The 19,061-nt window shown below is 53.3% G+C and overlaps 1 protein-coding gene across 1 annotated transcript; it reads right to left on the minus strand.

Annotated features, from left to right (window-relative positions):
• Positions 1–5,766: 5,766 nt before the first annotated feature.
• Positions 5,767–13,891, minus strand: CXCL14 (C-X-C motif chemokine ligand 14). Its single transcript, XM_015087636.3, has 4 exons — positions 13,628–13,891; positions 13,354–13,459; positions 9,492–9,605; positions 5,767–6,939 (listed from the first exon to the last, which is right to left on the minus strand). The coding sequence occupies exons 1-4, from the start codon at positions 13,689–13,691 to the stop codon at positions 6,924–6,926; spliced, it is 300 nt and encodes a 99-aa protein (XP_014943122.3). The 5' UTR covers positions 13,692–13,891; the 3' UTR covers positions 5,767–6,923.
• Positions 13,892–19,061: the final 5,170 nt, after the last annotated feature.

Here is a 19,061-nt window from a genome sequence, read left to right on the forward strand (position 1 = left end):
CAATAGGATGTCAATGGCCCACCCATATCCCCGTTACCCCTCACAGAGTGTGCCAACCGAATTGTCAAGGAACGATTTACCTCAGTCCTCTGGGAAGTACAGCCCCTTGGCTGATTTTGTTCTCTTGAAACCAGAGTCTGATACTCCAGTTGTCTGGGGAATTTCAGACACACGGAGAGGGGTAGGGATTTGGATTTGGACCTTCACTGAACAGATGGGTCTCCAGAGTACCATGTGCCTGCCCCCCCTCCCCCCCCAAAGAGAACAGTCCATGGGTGTCAGTCAGTCAGCTCCAGTCTTTATCTAGCCAGACAGGCAGGCCAGGGTGGAGCAGGAGAAACCGGGAGACTGCCCCGGATTCTGTAGGGTGCTCTTTGGCGTTAAAGAGGCACCATTTCTTCCAAAGGGCCAACGCTTGCTTCGAACTAGGTTGTTCAAGGGGGGAAACTGAAGAAGCATGTCTCAGATACCGCACAATCCCATGCGCTGTGTACTCTCCTGCCAGGCCCAGTGTACTCACTGTGTGATCACAGTGTATCAACCACCCTAGAACTCTTTGAAATGAGCAAAAGGGAACACTCTTCATCATTTCCCTGGGACAGCAGTCATAGACCAGGCTTGTCCCAGACAAACCAGGACATATGGTCACCCTACCTGGAAGTGTCCAAACGAAAATCAAGACCCCCTTGGCCACTGTGTGAACATGCACAAGTTACTCAACTTTCTAAGCCTTAAGTTCTCCATCTGTAAAACGGGGCTACGGACAGCGTTTGTTGAGAAAGCACTCGATAAATACCATTTGTGGTGGTGGTTACAGTTTCTATTAAACTTGGTTGCTCTTCCAAATGCAGGAAATCAGCAGGGTTGGTATCTTAGCAGCTATCAAGGACTTGGAGGGTATTCTTTCTCTCATTATTCTCTCGGTTTATAATATTTTTTTTGACTCTATTAATGCAAGTAATTAGATCTGTCTTTGCAGGCCATTATTTCGAGGGACAAAAGCCTTTGTAATTTAGAAACATTCTTAGGAAACAATGGATTGAAAGAAAGAGCCTGTTGCTTGCTTCCACCTTCCCTTTTGCTCCAGGGGAATAACGTTGAATAGGAGATGAGAGTTTCATTTGCATCCAATTAGACATGCCTGCAACTCATCCCACAATGTCAACTCTCATTAGGAAGTGGGGTTGATTCTTTCAAATCCAGCTTTGAATTAATTTTTTGAAACCAAAAATGGTTTCACCTTGTTTCGAGCTTAAAGGTCGAGTCGAAGTTGATGCTAGCACAGCACAGCCATCTTGCTTGCTCAGCCTTCTTGGTGGCTGCGGGAAAAGGCTGTGGCTGCTGGTTCTCAAGCAGAATTTTCGTCTGCCGGATGTGGGCCAAGAGCAGCCGTTGCGCACGTGTCGGGCTCACTTTGTTGGGTCAGCGGGACAAGCCCGGAGGAGTGTGTGGTGATTGCAATCTTTAGCCTCTAAAAGATGAATGAGGCACACTCAGGACAAGCCTGGCTAAGCCTGGCGCTCTGGGTGGTCCAGGTTAAGTGCATGATTGATCTCTGTTCTCTAAACAAGAGTAAAGCCCCAGGTGAGGGCAGAGCAGTCTTCTGTGGGCCCGGGGTCAGCAGGAACCGGGAGGCAGTGTGCACTTCAGGGCGCAAAAGCCCTGCCAGATACAGCTGGGTTCGAATCCTGTGTCTACTGCCTGGTAGCTTCATGAATGTGGACAGTGCATTCATTTCACTGAGCCTTGGTTTTCTCATCCGTGAAAGGGAGCTACTGATAGAAACCCCTGCTATGGCTGTTTGCAGGATTCAGTGCGATAAGGCACAGCAGGTCCTCAGTACAGGGTTTCACTGGCTGTCTGGTTCACTGCTGTCACTGTTCTCACACGGGCCCCCGTGGGACCTCGGAGAGCCCTGGGCTCAGGTACATCTGCTCTTTGCTGCCCTCTGGTGGCAAATATCAGAGCGATCTGGAGAGCAGGAAGCTGGGAGAGGTTACCTTCAAAGTAAGACAATTTGGGTTTTCTTGCTTTCTTGATGACCTCTGAGAATATCTTTTCAACTTTTCAAAAAGAGGAGGACAGGGGAATACCCTGAGGTACCTAAAGCGGGATGATGTCTTCCTTGTGTGGGAGGTTGCCCAGAAAAGCTGTGGTCGGCTTGCTTGCCCAGAAGGTTGGGGAGGCTTGCCGCAGCCATGGATCACTGGGCAGGCCAGACAGCAGACAAAGACAAGGGAGAGGAAGAGACATGCATGAAATGGGGGGTAGATGTTGGAGCTGTGGCTGGTTTCCCTGGACATTCAACTGGGGCATGGGTGGTGTTCTGAATTCCTCCAGCAGTCCCCGTGGTATTCCCTGTCTTTGCTGGCCTGCCTTATCGCCACTGGACACAGAAACCACAGGCCACATCAGAGCCAGGCCGGAATCAACACTTCCTGTTTTTGTCTGAGAACTACCGGCAGTTTGCCATGAGCCCTCTCCAGGCTGGTAGAGGTCTTGGTCAGGGGTTGCTTCCTCCAGGACTAGGTGGGCTCTCCCTTTGGAGTAGCCCCGAAATTGGCCACACAGCCCTCTAGCATAGTGTGCTTAGACCAGCAGGCAGTTTCAGCTGGGTTTGTGACTCCCTCATAGCCTGGGAGTTTCTGGAGGGGTCATTCCCAGCAACCAACACGGTGTGCGACATGTAGCAAATGCTTCCTAATGAGACAGTGGCTGGGTGGATGAACCGTGGACTCTGGCCGTGAGGACGGGACGGCACCTCACCAGACCTGCGTTCCCCACGGTGTTCGCTGCAGGCCTCTGCACGCAGTGGTAGCTCAGTAAGTGGGTGCAGAGAGCGTGCTCTGAGGGTGCTCCAGACGAAGATTAATTCACAGTGTTTGAGTACCTCACAGGTGTTGTCCTAGGTTCTGGGAGGTTTTTACAAAGGAGTGTAAGACATGGTCCCTGGCTCCTAGGAGCACATCTTGTTGGATATTCAAGTCAGGGGCGCCTGGGTGGCTCAGTCGGTTGGGCGTCCGACTTCAGCTCAGGTCACGATCTCGCGGTCCATGAGTTCGAGCCCCGCGTCCGACTCTGGGCTGATGGCTCAGAGCCTGGAGCCTGCTTCCCATTCTGTGTCTCCCTCTCTCTCTGCCCCACCTCCGCTCATGCTCTGTCTCTCTCTGTCTCAAAAATAAATAAAACGTTAAAAAAAATTAAAAAAAAATGTAAATTGTGGAGAACAAGTCATGTAATAACTCAGGGCCCAGGTGAGCTGTCTGGATGGGTGTTAGAGTTGCTAGAAGGCTGGCTCCATGGGCTTGCCACATGTGAGTTACACAGAGCCCTGTGCTGGGGTTTGATGCTCTGGTCTTGCTATCTTGACATTTTTAATTTTTGAATAGAGGGTCCTGCATCTTTCTTTTGGCCCGGGCCTTGCAGTTATGTAGCTGGTCCTGATGTGGTGTCCAAGCTGGCCAGGAAAAGCTCGCGGTAGAGGGTTTGGCCGGGCAGAGAGCTGGGCCAGAACTCATGAGGATGTGGCCATCCTGGCGTCAAGCCTGGTGTGGCGCTGCGGACTGCTCAGGAAACTGGAGGAGGAAGGGGTCGGGGGCGTGGCATTTGGGACTCAAGCTGTGCCCCACTTTGAGGAAGCAGTGGTTCTGGAGGTGGAGCCTGCATGGGGGCCTGGGCTGCCTGGGTGCCCCAGTGCCCTTTCATGCCTCCCCAGTGAGGCCCAGGTGAGCCACGTGGAAAGGTGGCCTGGCCTTGCTTTGCTGCACTAGAGTCCTTCTCCTTTCTGGAATGTGGTAGGTGGATACCTCATAGGGCTGCTGAGAAGGCCCAAGGAGAAAAAGGATGAACAACAGCTGTGTAATCAGCATCTTCCCTGGGCAGAGCCCAGTGTCTGGCATCGGAGGACCCTTGTTTGGTGTTTGGCGAAGTGTTGGGGCCCAGAGCCTATTCTTAGTGGTCCAGCTAATAATCGTCTGTTGGTGGACAGCGTCTAAGCCATCCAGGAAGCATAGCCCAGGGTTTGTTCTCCAGGGACACATGGTCTCTATAGAAGAGGAGGTATTCACACAAAGTCTCTCCCCCCTTCTGCTCCCTGACACACTAGGGCTCGAAGTCCGCTTCTCCCTCTACTGATTGTCTGTGTCTCCTAAACAAATTTCTCGACCTGTCTGGGCCCCTGCAGCACAGCATGGCTGGCAGGGTGGACATCAAGTGTGCAGGGCAAGGGCCCGGGTCAGTGCCTGGCATGCCATGAAGGGACATCGTTACTGTTCCTAGGAATCCATTCTGTGCTTTGGGAGGTCAGAGAACCAAGGGGACACCTGGACCAGCAGGGCTGGGGAGGAGGTACTCGTCCTGGAACCACAGATGGGACAGAGAGAGCAGGGGGAGGATGCGTGTGTGGTGTGTTTAGAGTGAGCGGAAGGTGAAGCCTGAAACTCATGTTGCATCACAGAGAACCCCATGCCCTGTGGCCCCATGCTGTTGTGCCTTTGCGTTGCCAGGCTGGTGGAGGGGCTCTTGCAGCTGACTTCTTACACTGGGCCCGCCTCGTGAGGCCCCACGGCGTGCTGATCTGGGGCCAAGCAGGGTTCAGGGCTCCCAGGGAGAGAGGCCTGGCCTCTGCTCTCCCCGGCCCTGGTATGCACCCTCTTACTGGGACTCTCCTCCTCTGTTCTGTCTGTCGGTGTCTGGTGTCCCTGTCCAGTCTTCCTTCTCTCTCTGTAACACAGGGAAAGGTGGGACTAAGCCCTGGTATAGTGGCACTCACCCACTCTCTCCTACTCTCCTCAGCAGAAACGCTGTCAGGCTCAGCTATTGGAGCAGTGTGATGAGTGACCGTGGGCACATTTCTTCACCTCTCTGGTCCTCAGTTTCCTCAGGAATACAGTTGGTATAACTTGGCGTTGTCAGGAGGTGAGGCCGTGCTGGAAAGGGTCGATAGTCGCACTCTGCTGAGGACACGCCAGGGCAGGGTGCTTGCTGTGTGTCCCCCTCAGTGCTGGCAGAACCAGCTGTGCATGTCAGGAAACTGTCCTCAGAGGTGAAGTGCACCTGAGTGCCTGGCTGCTGGTTCCTTGTGTAGTGAACAAGAAGTGTGGACAGGGTGGCTGTCCCTTTAGGTAGTCCTGTGGAATGTGGGGGACACAGGTGGGCACAGGGAGGCCTGTCCACCACCTTGGATACAGTGGGCTGTGGGGTTGTGGGTGGTTTGTGCAAAGTACGGACAGGCCAGATCTTGTGAATATTAAGGGTGCTGACGTTTACCATGCACTCACCATGCCCTGGTATCCTGAGTAGGTATGCGCTCGGCACCCCCGGCTTGCAGAAGCAGAAAGAGAGCTTCAGCATCTCTCTGGATGTGCCTTCCAGACAGCCTAGCTCCAGAGCCCCACAGCCTCGAGCTGGGCACTTTCCAACTCTCACTGCACCCCAGTGGAATCATGGGGGCCTGGACCACAGGGATCTTGACTGGCCCCCCATCTGCCATCTTCCCTAAATGGAGACCCTACTGTGACCCTTTAATTCCATATGTATGGACCTGGTTAATCTGATGAACCCATCCTGAGACTTTAAGACCTAGCTTTCTGGTTTTAGGACTGTGACGGCATCCCGCAAAGGTGACACTACTGACAGGTATTTGGGAAACGCCAGTTTTCCTTCCTTCTCAGTGCACTTGTCCCAGTTTATTCACAACGTGGTAAACATGTGGTTGTCATCCTGGCCTCACTGGATAGAAAAAAAGTCAGTAGTCTAGAATTTGGGTACGTTTCAAATATATTTTATTACTTTTCTTTTTGTCTTAGAAAGAATATGAAACCTGCATGCAATGCTAATGGTTTCTGACACGTGCATAGCATATGACACAGCAGTACAACGAGGCATATACCAAGGGGGCAGTGTGCGGAGGGGGCGTTCTTAAGAGTCTACGTACAAAGGAAAGGGCGTGGGGTCGCCGTAGCTTTCAAGAGAGGACTGTGCTGTTTAACGTTGAAGAATTACACGGGGCGTTACAGGTAGAATGCTTCCGTACCGCGTGTTCTGCCACCAGGAGGGAAAGAAACATGCTTTGAAGGTTCTCCATCATCAATAGTGTGTCTGTAGCCGTGTACTGTGCGTGGATTGGTCTCTTTTTAAGTGTTGTTGTAAGGTTTCGCTAACAGTGTTGGGAACTTCGCGTGCTTCCAAAGCAGTAAATACTGAAGCAGTGAACCTTTCACAAGAAGGAGAGAAGACCCAACCCCTTCCTTAAGGGCCCCATGCTTTGCCATCCCAGAATCTTGGAAATGTTTCCTAGAATACGTAAAAGTTAGCCGGGGTGGGGGGTGGGGGGTGGGGGGGGGTGAAGCACATTTCTGGAGCAGACAAACTTGAGTCCCTCACACAACAGATGCAGAGAGATTGGCTTCTGCTTGCCCGGTGACAGGGTCCACTGTGGCGTCCCCCCAAGGCTGTGACCAACCGTGAGCCCAGGAGAGCCCGTGGCAGCTGTGTGGAGGCGCCAGGACCTCTGAGCGGAAGCGTCCCGCATTAGCAACGGAGCAACGCTGCTATGAAATGTTTCAACCAAGCTCTGTGTTCCTCCCAGGCGCTTATAAAGCTCAGATGTAGTGATGTCTGGACAAATACAAGAAAGCATTTTTTTTTTTTTTTTTTAAACAAAGGAAAGGCATGAGTTTCCCCCCTTTCGGTAAAAAGCAGTGTGTGATGAAGTCTGGAGCACAAGAGAGAGGGTCTCACATCTGGAAGCCTTTCGCACACAGCTATAAAATGTAAAAACTGACCCTTGGTAAAAAGTGCTTTGTAACAATATATAATTTGTGTCTTATGCCTGTGAGAAAGAGAAGGTTTGTTTTTTATCTGCAGAGTCCTTTGCTCGTCTCCCAGCTGGTGTGAAGTTTTCCTATGAGGGATTTTTCACCCTACTCTTCGTAGACCCTGGGAAGAGAAAACACCCACGTTAAGTGGCTCAGGACATGACACAGGGCGGGGGCTAAGCTGCTTCATCCTTGCCTTCGGGAGTGCCCCTCCCGGGAAGGCAGGAGCTTGGGAGAAGTAGGAGGAGGGGGGGGACACCTCAGAGGAGGTCATCGCATGGACCTCAAAATCTTACCCGAATCTGGCTTTGTGCATTCTCAACCTCTGCGATCCTCAAAGCCCTATGGAGCAAGCCCTCTCTGTATATGAGGAAACTGAGGCACAAGGGACTTAAGATTTGCCCAACAAACACTGAATGTCCACGGTGGGAATGAGGTCTGTGTCCAGCATGAGCAGGGATGGGGCAGGGGAGGACAGGGCATCCCATCCTTCAACTCAGGCTTGTATCTTCCCTTGTGTTTTGCCCAGAGAATGCATGTCTTCCGGAAAAATGCTAGTTCTAGAAGCTGCTGCCTAAAGACTGAAGGGTGGTTAGTGGGGCTGGGGCCTGTCCCAGAGGCCTGTGGTTCCAGGTCACTTCCTTTTAGTGGTTGTAGGACCTGCACGACCTCCCCCCCTCCCCTCACCTCCCAGACTGTCTCTATTTCAGATCTTAAATCCCGTCTGTTCTGCCCCATGGCTGTTTCAGGGCCATGCTTCGTACTCAGACAGCCCACCCATTCCTCTGCCTCATTCCTTGTTTCGGAGTAAGACCACCTGACTGTACTCTGCCCAATGCTGCTGCTTCCCGTGGCAGCCAGGAGCTCTGGGCTCTCAGATGCGGAGCTGCTAGGCTGGCTCCACAGACCAGCAGCTGCTGGGCCTGCCAGCAGCCCCCAGGACTAGCCTGGGCCGGCCTGCGGGCATCTCCTTCCTGCACCCTACATTTAGCATTCTCTTACTGTCTCTGCAAAGGGGACTTCATGGTAGTTTCTTTCTCTCCATTCTACATTCGTGGAGACATTTCCAGCCTTTTACAGGGGGAGGGGAGGTGGGGAGGGCAAGAGATCGTCCCCTTCCTCTCCCAGGATGCCTCGGCCTCCCTAGAAAGAGGATGAATTCATTTTGTAATGAAGCCACGGTAGGCTTGGTCACCGAGTGGCTCTCCTCACTGGAATTTGCAGATCTAAAAAGAGCAGGGCTGCATTGTCCCATGACTGCCTCCCCGTCGTCAGAGCCATGGCCCAGGTGGAGGGCTGAGGGACAAAGTGTGTGCATCGCCCGAGTGTCTGCCCTCAGTCCTGTGCAGACGGTCTCAGCCCCCTTCACAGACTGGCCCTGCATTTAGCCCCATTCCACTTGGATGACGCAGGGCCTGGAGAGTGGCAGTGGACAGGACGGGTCCTGCTTTGCCACGTGAGCTGCCTGCCCTGACCGGAAAGAGGGCTTCATTCCCATCAGATCCACAGAAAATAACCTCTTGCTCTCATCAGTTTCTATTTCAAGCAGTTGCAGACGAGGCGGTTTCAGAGGCAGTGCAAAGGGCTCAGATAGTGGGGTTGGGCCTGAGTGTGGGCTGTGGGGGAGCCGGTCATGGGCTGAACCTCGAGTGGAAGGGCTGGGGAGGGGGGAGCAATGGGAGGGGTGGCTCGGGCAGCCGCTCCAGGCAGGGAGAAGGTGACCTTGGGAGGCCTGGCTTTCTGCCGTGTGCTCCTAGGGAAGTCCCCATTTCCACTTCGCCCTGGTTTCCCTCTCTGCAGAATGGGGTGTTGGGCCCAGCTCCCGAGGAAGTCCCCTCTGTGTGAGTGTGCACATATATACGCACGCTATATAGGTACAGGTGTAGACAGGCTCTGAGTGTGGGAGGAGTAGGTGTGCCCTGGGACACGCTCACTTTTATGTGGTATGGGGAAACAGGGAACTTGGCCAGACATGGGACCACAGGAGATCAGAGATGGAGAGTGGCCTTCTGATTGTGGAAACAGAACCCAGAGAGGACAGGGGTCTGGTTCACAGCTCTGGTCATCTGGCCACTGCTGCCCCCTGAGATTAACAGTGGTTCTGATTTTAAAGGGTCAAGTCCAAGGTCCCTCCCTGCACCTGCTTGGGAGGGAGTCTGTCAGCTTTCTGGGCAGTAGGGGACACGGGGGCCCCTTGAGGGAAGGAAGTGTTTGTTGGTAAGGTATTGTCCTCATTGTGTGGTGGGGGGTACCCCGTGTTACAGTTAATAAACACAGTTACTTAAGTGGTCATGTTTCACCACACAAGAGTCCCAGAGAGCCATGCCAGCCTCTTGCCCGTTCACTTGACAGAGGGAAACTGAGGGTCAGAGAACTTAGGTTGCTTTAAAAAGAAGAGGAATTGAGACTACAGCTTAACACGTTAGCATGGTGCAAACTTTAGTTCACGAAAGGATAACTTTTCGATGCTTACAGTTGTCCAAGGGAGCAAGGGCCTGCTTTGTGAAGTGCGAGTTCCTCACCCCATGGGGTTATGTGAACAGGCTTGGCTCTCTGCTCGCCGTGGCTACTGTGGTGGGTGTTCACCCCTTCGACGACGCTAGAGGAGCTAGCCGGGGTCTGAGACCTGGAGCTGGTGGGAAGCTAGGTGTGAGGAGGTGGGGGCATGCATACCTGCGTTTCTCGTTCCAGGCGTTGTACCACTTGATGAACCGCTTGGTGCTCTGCAGCTTGGGGTGCAGGCAGTGCTCCTGACCCCGGTACCTGGACACGCTCTTGGTGGTGATGCTGAAACAGAGCAGCGTGGGGTGCAGGATTGAGGAGGCTGAATGGCAGCCCCTCAGTGTGGCCTGTGGGCCGCCCTGGTCTGTCCCAGTCAGGGAGGGCCCTGGAAATGTGGCCGCCTCCCTCCTGTCAGGGGAGCGCGCCCTGGTGCTCACTGCCTGGCTGCCTCTTTGGAAGGTTCTGGGTGTCCCCTTAATCTCCGATTTCACATACAGTTTAACCCTGTATGGAGTGATTGGCTCTCACTTCTCCCTGGAGTTCTTAGGGTCTGGGATAGTATCCCCTCCCCCACAAGGCTGTTGCCTACAGGGCTCATGCCTCCCTTGGAGAACAAAGCTCTGGGGACTCTTCCAGCTCCTCTAAACCTAGGATTGGAGAGGTGGAGAGAGCTAATATCAGCAAGGTGCACACGCCGAGACCCCTTTCCTTGGGTACAAGGAACTTGCTCGCGGCAGGGCTCAGACATGCCCTGCACATGGGTGGTCTCTGTCTGACCCTTCGAACCCCAGCGCCCCTTGATCCTCTGAAGTCTGTCCCGGGGCTGGGACATGACGGATCCTGAAGTTAAGTCTTGCTGGCCTTGCAGCCCATTTTGATTCCTGAGCCTGAAGTCCCACTTGTCTCAGCCCCCAGCAAGAAAATAAGGCCTCCTCCCCTCAGGCCTCTGTCAGCCCATGTGCCAAACCGAGTGGAGGCCCTAGCCGTGCGGCAGAAAAGCAGGTGGCACTGTACAGAGTGTAGGGCCTGGGTGTGAATCCCAGCTCTTTCTGTAGGACCTTGGGTAATTTCTCTTAACCAGTTTGCCCATCTGTAAAATGGGTTTAATAATAGGACCTACCTCTTAGGGTTATCGGGTAATGAAAGGGTATAATGTATGCAGAGTGCCTAGCACCTGGTAGACGCAATGTGGAGAATTCCTGTCATTAGTAATTGTCTTGGAAGATGAGATGGCCAAGGAGAAAGAGAAGCCTTAGTGTGTGAGCTCCAGCCTGGACGGGGAAAGCAGGACTGCTGCCCAGGACTGCCATGCCCCTCTCACCCTGGGCTGGGCCAGGGTGGCAGGATTTTAGGAGGAAGCTTCTGGGTAGGGGAGGAAGGATGGTGTTCCAGAACAAAGGACCACCTAGGGGATGTGGAAAAGTGGAAGGTGAGAGGTGCCACTCCCTGAGTGGTCATGGCACGAACAGATGATGGTGGGCTGGGGAATGAGCTGAGGGGGCAAAGAGGGGCAGTTGGAGGCTGGATTGGGAAGAGAAAGAAGGGAGGGAGAGAGGGCAGTTAGGGCCCTGCAGGTTCCCAAAGGTAAAGTGTCAGGGCACATGGGCCAAGTTCTAGATGGGAGCAGGGCCACCAGAAACTGAGTCTCCCTGTTGACAGGGAGAGAAAAACCGAATCTTGCCACCAGAATGGGGGCAGAATATTTCTGGGCAACTTGTTCTCTTCCCTTCTCTGTGCTCAGAGTTTCCAAGGTCCCCCATTGCAGCCTAAGCTTCCTAGAGCAGGGGTGGCTCTTCTGCTAAATGCTGTGGACTGGGCTCTGCCTTCACTGGCCCCCTGAGACCAGTTGCTCCCCGGGTCCTGTCCCTCCTGCTAGGTCTTCAAGCATGGGGCCAGGCTTCCCAGTGCAGTCTGCCTGCTCTCCTCTCCATAGTACTCGGTCACTCTGCGGGAATTTAACCCACTGCTCTCTCTGCCTACAGTGCTGCTTTTGCACTTGAAGTGAAGGGATGTGGGCAAGCCTGATGAAGATGCCCTCCTCAGTTAGGTCACTGTGCAGGCTGGGGATTCCCAATTCTGAAGGTCGGGGCAGCAGGGAAGACACTCAGCCCTCCCACCACAGTCCTTGAGTGCTTGTCACAACACTGGGACTATGAAAATTGGTTGTGGGGTGAAGACATGACGATTTATATTCCCAGCAGTTGCTCAGAAATTCTGGGTCCTGTGTCCCCTCTCCTCAGTGGTTCTGGGGTGCTGAGGGTTTGGGCAAGAGTTCATAGGGCACAAATGGCCCTTTATAATATCTGGAGTCTACTCCCACTTGCAAAGCACACTGGCCTCCCCACCCCACCCCCAGCCTCATCAGAGATTTCTGGGTGACTCAGGGTGAACTGGAAAACTTGCTTTTGTTCAGCGTTTGTGGCTGAAAACCTGCTTTGGCAAAAAGTGCTGGCCCTGCATCTGATCTAGAGACTCTTAGGAGCTTGAGACAGGAGAGGATGTTCAGCCCTTCAGTGCTGTGGGCGGGGCTGGGTGTGGGTGAAGGTTTAGGAAGGAGACTGGTGACTGTGTTTGGACCTCCCGAGGCCCCTGCCAGTTTTCACAAGGTTGCGTAAAGCCTTCTCGCACCTGCCTGCTGTCAGTTTCCTCTCTATTCTGAAAAAATTTAGTCGGGAGAAAGAGTAAACCTGTTTATTGAGGGTCCTTTAGAGAAGTGTCTGCACCCCATACCCTGCTTCTCTTTCTCTGCAAGGTCTTGGCACCTGGCCATGGGGTGTGGGGTGGTTCTCAGTACTTAGAGGAGTGCAAACTTAATTTGCTACGTCCCTGTCATCTTCAACCCCCAAGCTGGAAACCATGAAGGACTTGTAGCTCCTCCTTTAGCTTGTGGGAACACTAGCCCCCACCAAAAAAAGATTTTCCGGCAGTTCTTCTGGACTTGCGTCTACTAGGCAAGGGACAGGGGTTGATTTATGTGCCTAGGTAGAAAGGCAGTGGGGTTCGGCTTAAGCCTGGTGGCTTTGCAAATTCCCCTAACTTCAGCCTGACTGTGCAGCCCCCAGGTGGCAGTGTGTGGGGGGAGGTGGGCTGCCTTTGCATACACTGTGCGGAGGCCTTGGGACCATCGGGGCCAGCGGATAGAAGGCACTTGCCCAGACTGAGAATAAAGTGTGTCCTGTTTCTGGGGGAGGGGAAGAGGGGCCAATGGTCCGTGGCAGACCACGGTAGCTGCTTTGCCAAGGGCTTCCTTCCTGGCCAAGTGCATACTGATGGGGAAACAGTGGTGCTGGACTCAAGTGGTTAATTGGGAAGGCAGAGGAGCAAGGAAACTCCGTGTTCTCTCACTCTGTCCCAGTTTTAAAAATATTCTTTGCATCCCCACCAAGCAGGGCTCCAGCCGCATGGCACGTTAACCCCAGCAGATCACTTTGCCCAGCACTGCTCAGGCTCAGGGACCCACAAGAGTCCAGCCGGTGGTGAAGGATCAAGGATCAGTCTCAACATGAAATCGCTAGCAGCCAAAAAAGCTGGCTGTGGTCCCCTGGTAGGGAAAAGGCTCTGAAAGGAGGGTTGGGTCTGAGGACTTAAAGACAGCATTTGTTTTAATTCTCTCTCCAGCAACAGGAAGGCAACATGCGTCCCAGTTTGGGTGCAAGTTCAATAGTTCTGGGTGAGTTTGGAGCGCTTTCAATCCCGATGCTCTAAAGTTGGCACGACCAGAGCCATTTAACCCTTGATCACCCCAGAATGGTGGGCAGTGCAAGCACCTAGGCTACCCATTTGAATCTTAGCAAGGGTGAACACCCAGAGGCTGTTTCCAGAGAACAGGGCAGTTGTCCCTCTTTCCAAACTCTTTCAGACTGTCAGGCCAGCGTCCTAGGGACTTGCTGGGCAATTACAAAGCCTCCTCCAAGGCCTTGCCAAAGGCACAGAGGAATGTCTGTTAGCCCCACCGACCCAGCCCCATGCTGTGCCGCAGCACCGGGTTAAGAGCAGTCCGCACACACGCTCACGGTGAGGAGCCAGAACTCACATAACCATCTTCTCCTCGCAGTGCGGGTACTTTGGCTTCATTTCCAGCTTCTTCACGTCGCTGTATCGAATCTTGGGCCCCTTTCGGGAGCATTTACATTTGGACCCTGGGAGAGAGAGCGACGGGTATCATTCAGCTGCGTGTGCGGTCTCCTGCCCCCCCACCGCCCTAGGTGCCCACCCAGGACCTCGGGGGTCCCTGGAAGCCCAGCAGTTGGCGCCCAGGTGCCCCAGGACGGGACGGGACGGCGACAAGAGACCTCCCGGGCACTCACCGTCCACGCGTGCGGCGCACAGCGCCAGGAGCAGCAGGAGTAGCGCGGCGGACAGGAGCCTCATGCTGGCCGGAGGGGCGCGGCGCGGGAGCAGGGACTGGGGAGGGCGCCCGGCCGGCCGGCTCAGCTCTCTGCTCGGAGCGCGCCTCCGGCTCTGCTCCGCTCGCTCCCGCTGCGCCCGTCGGTGGGTGCCTGGTGCCCGCTGCGTTCCGCTCTCGGCTCCGCGCTGTCTCCGCAGCCTCCCTCCGCCCGCCCAGGCCTCTTTTAAATCCGCTCCTGCCCTCGCGGCAGCGAGCTCATTAATATGCAGAACCACTCGGTGACTCACTGAGATTTCTCAACGAGGTGGGGGGAGGAGACCTTCCCCGCCCCGGGACCGCGATCTCCGCGGCGCACACTGGGAGCCACGCGCGCACACACCCATTCATACCCGCTGCCCTCTTGCTTCTATACACACTTGCACACCCAGACTCCAGCCCGCGCACACCGCCAGTGCCCCGGCGGTACCGGCTGTTCCGGACACTTTAGAGGCTGCTTAAGGGCGCTGCTTTTCTGAATCGCATGGTTCCCTCTGGCCAGACAAGCATGCTGTCCTGAGCTGCTGAGAGACCCAGGCCCGCGGCCCAGATCTTCTGAGAACTGAAAGAGTTTTGGAACAGGTGCCAGGTGTGAGTGCCAGCAGGCCTGACTCCTAGGGCGTGAGTTGTCCCTGTTGGGCCAGCAGCCTTGGTGGCCAGAGCACAAGGCCAGGTCTGGAGGGAGGTTGCCATAGGTTGTACAGGAGCAAAGTCATTGCCTGTGGTCACTGCGGCTGGCTCAAAGGATGCGCCCGAGGGATTTTTGGTCACTCTGAGAGGAAGACTTCCTAAAGTTGGTACATGGCTGTGTGAGCTGCCTGCGGAGTGCTGAGAACCAGCCAGGGGTTCCTTGCTGTCGTACCATTCTCTAAAGGCTCTGCCCAGCAGGGACACATGGCAGTGGTAACCATTTGGACAAAGTTCATGTTCCAGACATATGCCAGGCTCTGTGGCGTAGTGTTGTGGGCCAAAGCAGGGCAACAGAGATTCCTGCTGCATCACTTACCAGTGCAAGTGACCGCACTACTCTGAGCCTTCATTGTGCCTTCTGTAAAGCAGGAGTGTCACAGTGCATGTCACAGGGTGGCTGTGAGAGGTGTGGAAGATCAGACGTGTAAAGTGTCCGAGAGAATGCCCGACCCATAGTTGGTGCCCAGGAAATCTTACCTATCGATATCATTATAGTATGTATTTTAACCTATGTTATTTTGATTCTTATAAATCATTTTCCAAGTTGGTATTTTCATTCTTTTTTTGACAGGCATGGGAACAGCTTTAGAGAGAAAAAATAACTGGTCTAAGATCACAGAGCTAGGTGGCTAGGTCAGGAGGGGCTGGAGAATTGGGGCTCCAGGCTCTGGGCTACCCTGCCTCCCTCAGGCACTTGGGGAAGTGCTTCCTTCTTAGACCCAGCAACAGGGGATGGAGTATCTCAGGCTCCAAGGGTCCCTGGGCTTGGCTCCCAGGCCAGAGCTGAAGCCAGGGCAGAAACTGCCAGGTTCTTCCAGCTCACACAGCTCTGTGCTGTCAGCCCAGCAACTCCCTGGGGGTGCAAGTACCCAAAGGGGGTCCTGGGAGGATGGGGAGGGCAGGCTGCTGGGGACAGAGTGGAAAATGTGTACCGTCTCTTCCCAGTTTGAGCTCCTTGGCTACCTGGAGGGGATGCTGAGCCATGAAGGGCCAGCAGAGCTTATGAGCTGGCTTCAGGCCATGTCCTGAGTCCTGTGCATGCAGTTGGATTTGTACTTGAAGCAAGGCAAACCGCTGGACATGTGGGTTTATCTAGAAGATGAGACCAAGGGAGTGATTTGGGGCAATAGCATTACTTTTCAAAATGTTTAGTCTTTCAAAAAAAATTTTGGTACAAAACCAAAATGTTACAGAAAAATCAGAAAACACAAGCAGAGGAAAACATAAAAGAACACACTTGCACCCACTCAGAGGTCTACACCAAAATGCTAACAGTGTTATCTTTCCCAGCACTTTTGTGTTTGCTTGCATGCATGTGCACAGGTGTGATCAGTGTGTGTGTCCTGTTTGAAAACCCACTTGTTTTACCTGTCTCTGTATCGTCAACATTCTCCCATATGACGGGTTTTGCTTCTACAGTCTCTCTTTAATGGCATCATATATGGTCACCTAGCATTGTGGCTGAGAGCTCAGTGTCTCCATGTCAGACTGCCTGGGTGTGAGTCCTACTACCAGCTCTGTGACCTGGGGCAAATGACTTCACTCTTTTCAATGCTGATTTTCTAACCTGTGAGGTTGTGATGATAATGGGACCTATGGCAGAAGGAGAATTAAATGAGATGGTGCATGAAAAGCTTTTCATGTGGTCCCTATAACAGAGTAAGTGCTCAGTAAGTGCTATGGATTGTTGTCATTATTTTGGGTGCAGCCCGGTCCACTGTACAGATGTACTGTAATTACTTTAAGTAATTATTCTTTGCTAAATGTTTAGATTGTCTTCAACCATGTTCTCTCAGTGGCATGTGACATATACTCTTGTAGCTCAATTTTGGGGCAGCACTTTATTTTTATTTATTTATTTTTTTCAACGTTTATTTATTTTTTTTGGGACAGAGAGAGACAGAGCATGAACGGGGGAGGGGCAGAGAGAGAGGGAGACACAGAATCGGAAACAGGCTCCAGGCTCCGAGCCATCAGCCCAGAGCCTGACGCGGGGCTCGAACTCACGGACCGCGAGATCGTGACCTGGCTGAAGTCGGACGCTCAACTGACTGCGCCACCCAGGCGCCCCTGGGGCAGCACTTTAAAAATTGATCGTGTCTCAGAATCACCGGGCCATTGGGGCATGCTCATCTAAGGCTTTTAATACAAATTTCGCTTCAAAAAATATAATCCATTTTATTTTTCACAAGGAATTTCTTACCTGCCAAGGTTTCTCAGAGCATGTGACATAGATTTTTAAATTAACAATGCTGATTAGGTAAGTGGGATCTGACAGCCTCAGGGATCATGGGCACCAAGCTTTTGTAGGAAAAACTAGTTGGCCCTAAACATACGGACCAGTTTCCCAACTTCCAGGGCCAGACTAGAGGTCAGACCACCCATTGTTTTGCCCCCAGTTATACTCCGTAGACTACGTACGCTCATCTTTTGTTTGCAAAATACAGCCATGTGTTTTTGCAAGCACAGCTCACTCCTGTTTGTGTGAGTTCTTCGGGGGGCCATGGGTAGAGGAGAGGATGGGGGCCTCCTGCTGCCAGCCTGTCTGTGGATGATGCTGCTCAACTGGGAGAGAGAGGGGGGTCTTGACCTTTGACTTGCCTTTTGGGTGCAGACTCTCCCAAACTCATGTGGGGGTCTTTGAGCAGGTGGAGGAGGCAGGGTGAGGTGAATAAGGGTGAGGCAGTTCTGTGCACAGTGGCCCTAATTCCAGGGTGATCCCTGGGGTGTGATGAAGGACCACACACACATTCTGCCCTTTGGGGCATAGCCTGGTGTGTGTGTGTGTGTGTGTGTGTGTGTGTGTGTGTGTGTGTGTGTGTAGGTGCCTGCAGCTATTTATGGTCAGGCTGGCTTCTGTGGAAGGGGTACATGCAACGTGTGGGGGACACAGAGGTGGGAGGAAATAGAAGCAGGAAACCATTCCTTGAGGGAGTGGAAAATTGGCTGACCCTAGGGATTTCCATATTTATTCTGTTCACAGTGATTGAGCACCCACTGTGTTCCAGGCTCTGTGCAAGGTGCTGGGGATAAGGTGAACAGAGGAGGGATGCGCCTGTCCCCAAGGGGTTCAGAGTGTAGTGGGGAAGATGGACGTTAATCAGACAACCAGAAATGCACCTGAAATTGCTGCAGAGCTAGATGTGATGAAGGGAAGCTGATGCTATGGGCCTCACCAGGGGATCTGACCAGGCGGGGAGGTGGGGATGGCTTCCCAGAGGAAATGTCCACCGGGCTGCAGTCTGAAGGATAAGGAGGAGTTAACCAGGTGGCAATGGCAGGGGACCATTCCTGCCCCCTTGTAGTCTGTGCTCCTCACACAGTGATCTCCTGTAGGTAAACCCCTGCTTAATGCCCTACTGGCTCCTGATTTCACCCAGAGTCCAAGCCAGTCCCTGCCAGTGCCCCGTCCCCTCGTGACCATCCGCCATTCTCCCCTTGGCCATGCTCTACCACAGTGCCTTGTCTTCTCTGTCAGACATGCCGAGCCTGGCCCCATCTTGGGATCTTGTGCTTGCTGACCCCTCTGCCCAAACTACTGTTCCCCACGTGTTGGCAGGTGGCTCCTCTGTACAGAAGTCTCAGCCGGAATAGTCACTCTTCAGAGTCAGTCACACCAGCACTCTCACAGTCACTCTCTACGCCACTGGTATATTTTACTTTTTACATTGTATGTGCAGCAACCTCACACTGTACTATGTTCAGTTCATTTGGGAGTGTGTTGTGGGTCATCTTCTGGTCTGCTGGTTCCATGAAGGTAGAGTCTCTGTCTTTCTTGCTCATCCTCAGTAAATCTAGGCTGTGTAGACTACAAGGTCGGGGTCAGGGGGTGGGGGGGAAGAGTGTGTGTGTGTGTGTGTTTGTGTGTTTGTGTGTTTGCGAAGGGAGTGGGTAAGGGTGGCCATTAGCAAGGCCACGTTCTGAGGAAAGCCAGTTCTTCCCAGTGCATTTGCTTCAGAAAAGTGTTTGCCGGAGGGAGGAGGAGGTGACTGAGCAGGAGTGTGGGATTCCAGGAAACCCCACAGGTGTCAGGGCACCACCTCATAGATCTGCTGAGCAGGTAGATCCTAAGTGGTCAAGGCTGGTTTCCTGTCCAGGGAGCGGAGAGACAACACTTCCTGTGGTGAGATAGTGTGCCTTTCTCTGAGTGTCGCCCCCACCCTGTGGGACCCTGGGCAGCCAGTTGCCTCCTCTTTGCTGGCTCTCCTTTAGCACAGTTCTGCACAGTGACCCCCCCTCCCCAGAGCCTCATTCTGAGGGAGAGGGGGATGCAGGCTGAGGTTTCCTGAGGACAACTCTTGGTTTTATTCTTTATACTTGGAATGGTTAGGGCAACTGAGCAATTAAGCCTACAGGAAATGGTTCAGGGGGTAGCCAGGCAGTGTTGAATTAGGCTTCAGGCAGCCTTGTGGAGCAGAGGGGCCCTGACTCCAGTGGGTAACTGAGAGTGTTGTGTGTTCCCCCAAACATGCTACAAGATGCTTGCAGCAAATATGACAGACGAACCATCAGCATTCACCCTGCCATTTATTTATTCAGCACCACCTCACTGGAGACAAACATCTTCACTATATCAAGAACACAAACAAAGATATTTTCAAAGGAGGCCCTAATAAATAAATGAGCAAAGGACAGACATCAAAGGGCAATTCAGGGGAAAAAGAAAG

Source organism: Acinonyx jubatus, chromosome A1, assembly GCF_027475565.1.
Source record: "Acinonyx jubatus isolate Ajub_Pintada_27869175 chromosome A1, VMU_Ajub_asm_v1.0, whole genome shotgun sequence".
Taxonomy (NCBI): Eukaryota; Metazoa; Chordata; class Mammalia; order Carnivora; family Felidae; genus Acinonyx; species Acinonyx jubatus.

What these genes read in the sequence shown, in the direction of transcription:
- CXCL14 (XM_015087636.3), bottom strand. Translation starts at nt 13,691, where the DNA reads ATGAGGCTCCTGTCCGCCGCGCTACTCCTGCTGCTCCTGGCGCTGTGC. An exon ending in GTGCGCCGCACGCGTGGACG is followed by an intron (nt 13,460 to 13,627) that starts GTGAGTGCCCGG and finishes TCTCTCTCCCAG; the next exon opens with GGTCCAAATGTAAATGCTCC. An exon ending in TGCGAGGAGAAGATGGTTAT is followed by an intron (nt 9,606 to 13,353) that starts GTGAGTTCTGGC and finishes GCTCTGTTTCAG; the next exon opens with CATCACCACCAAGAGCGTGT.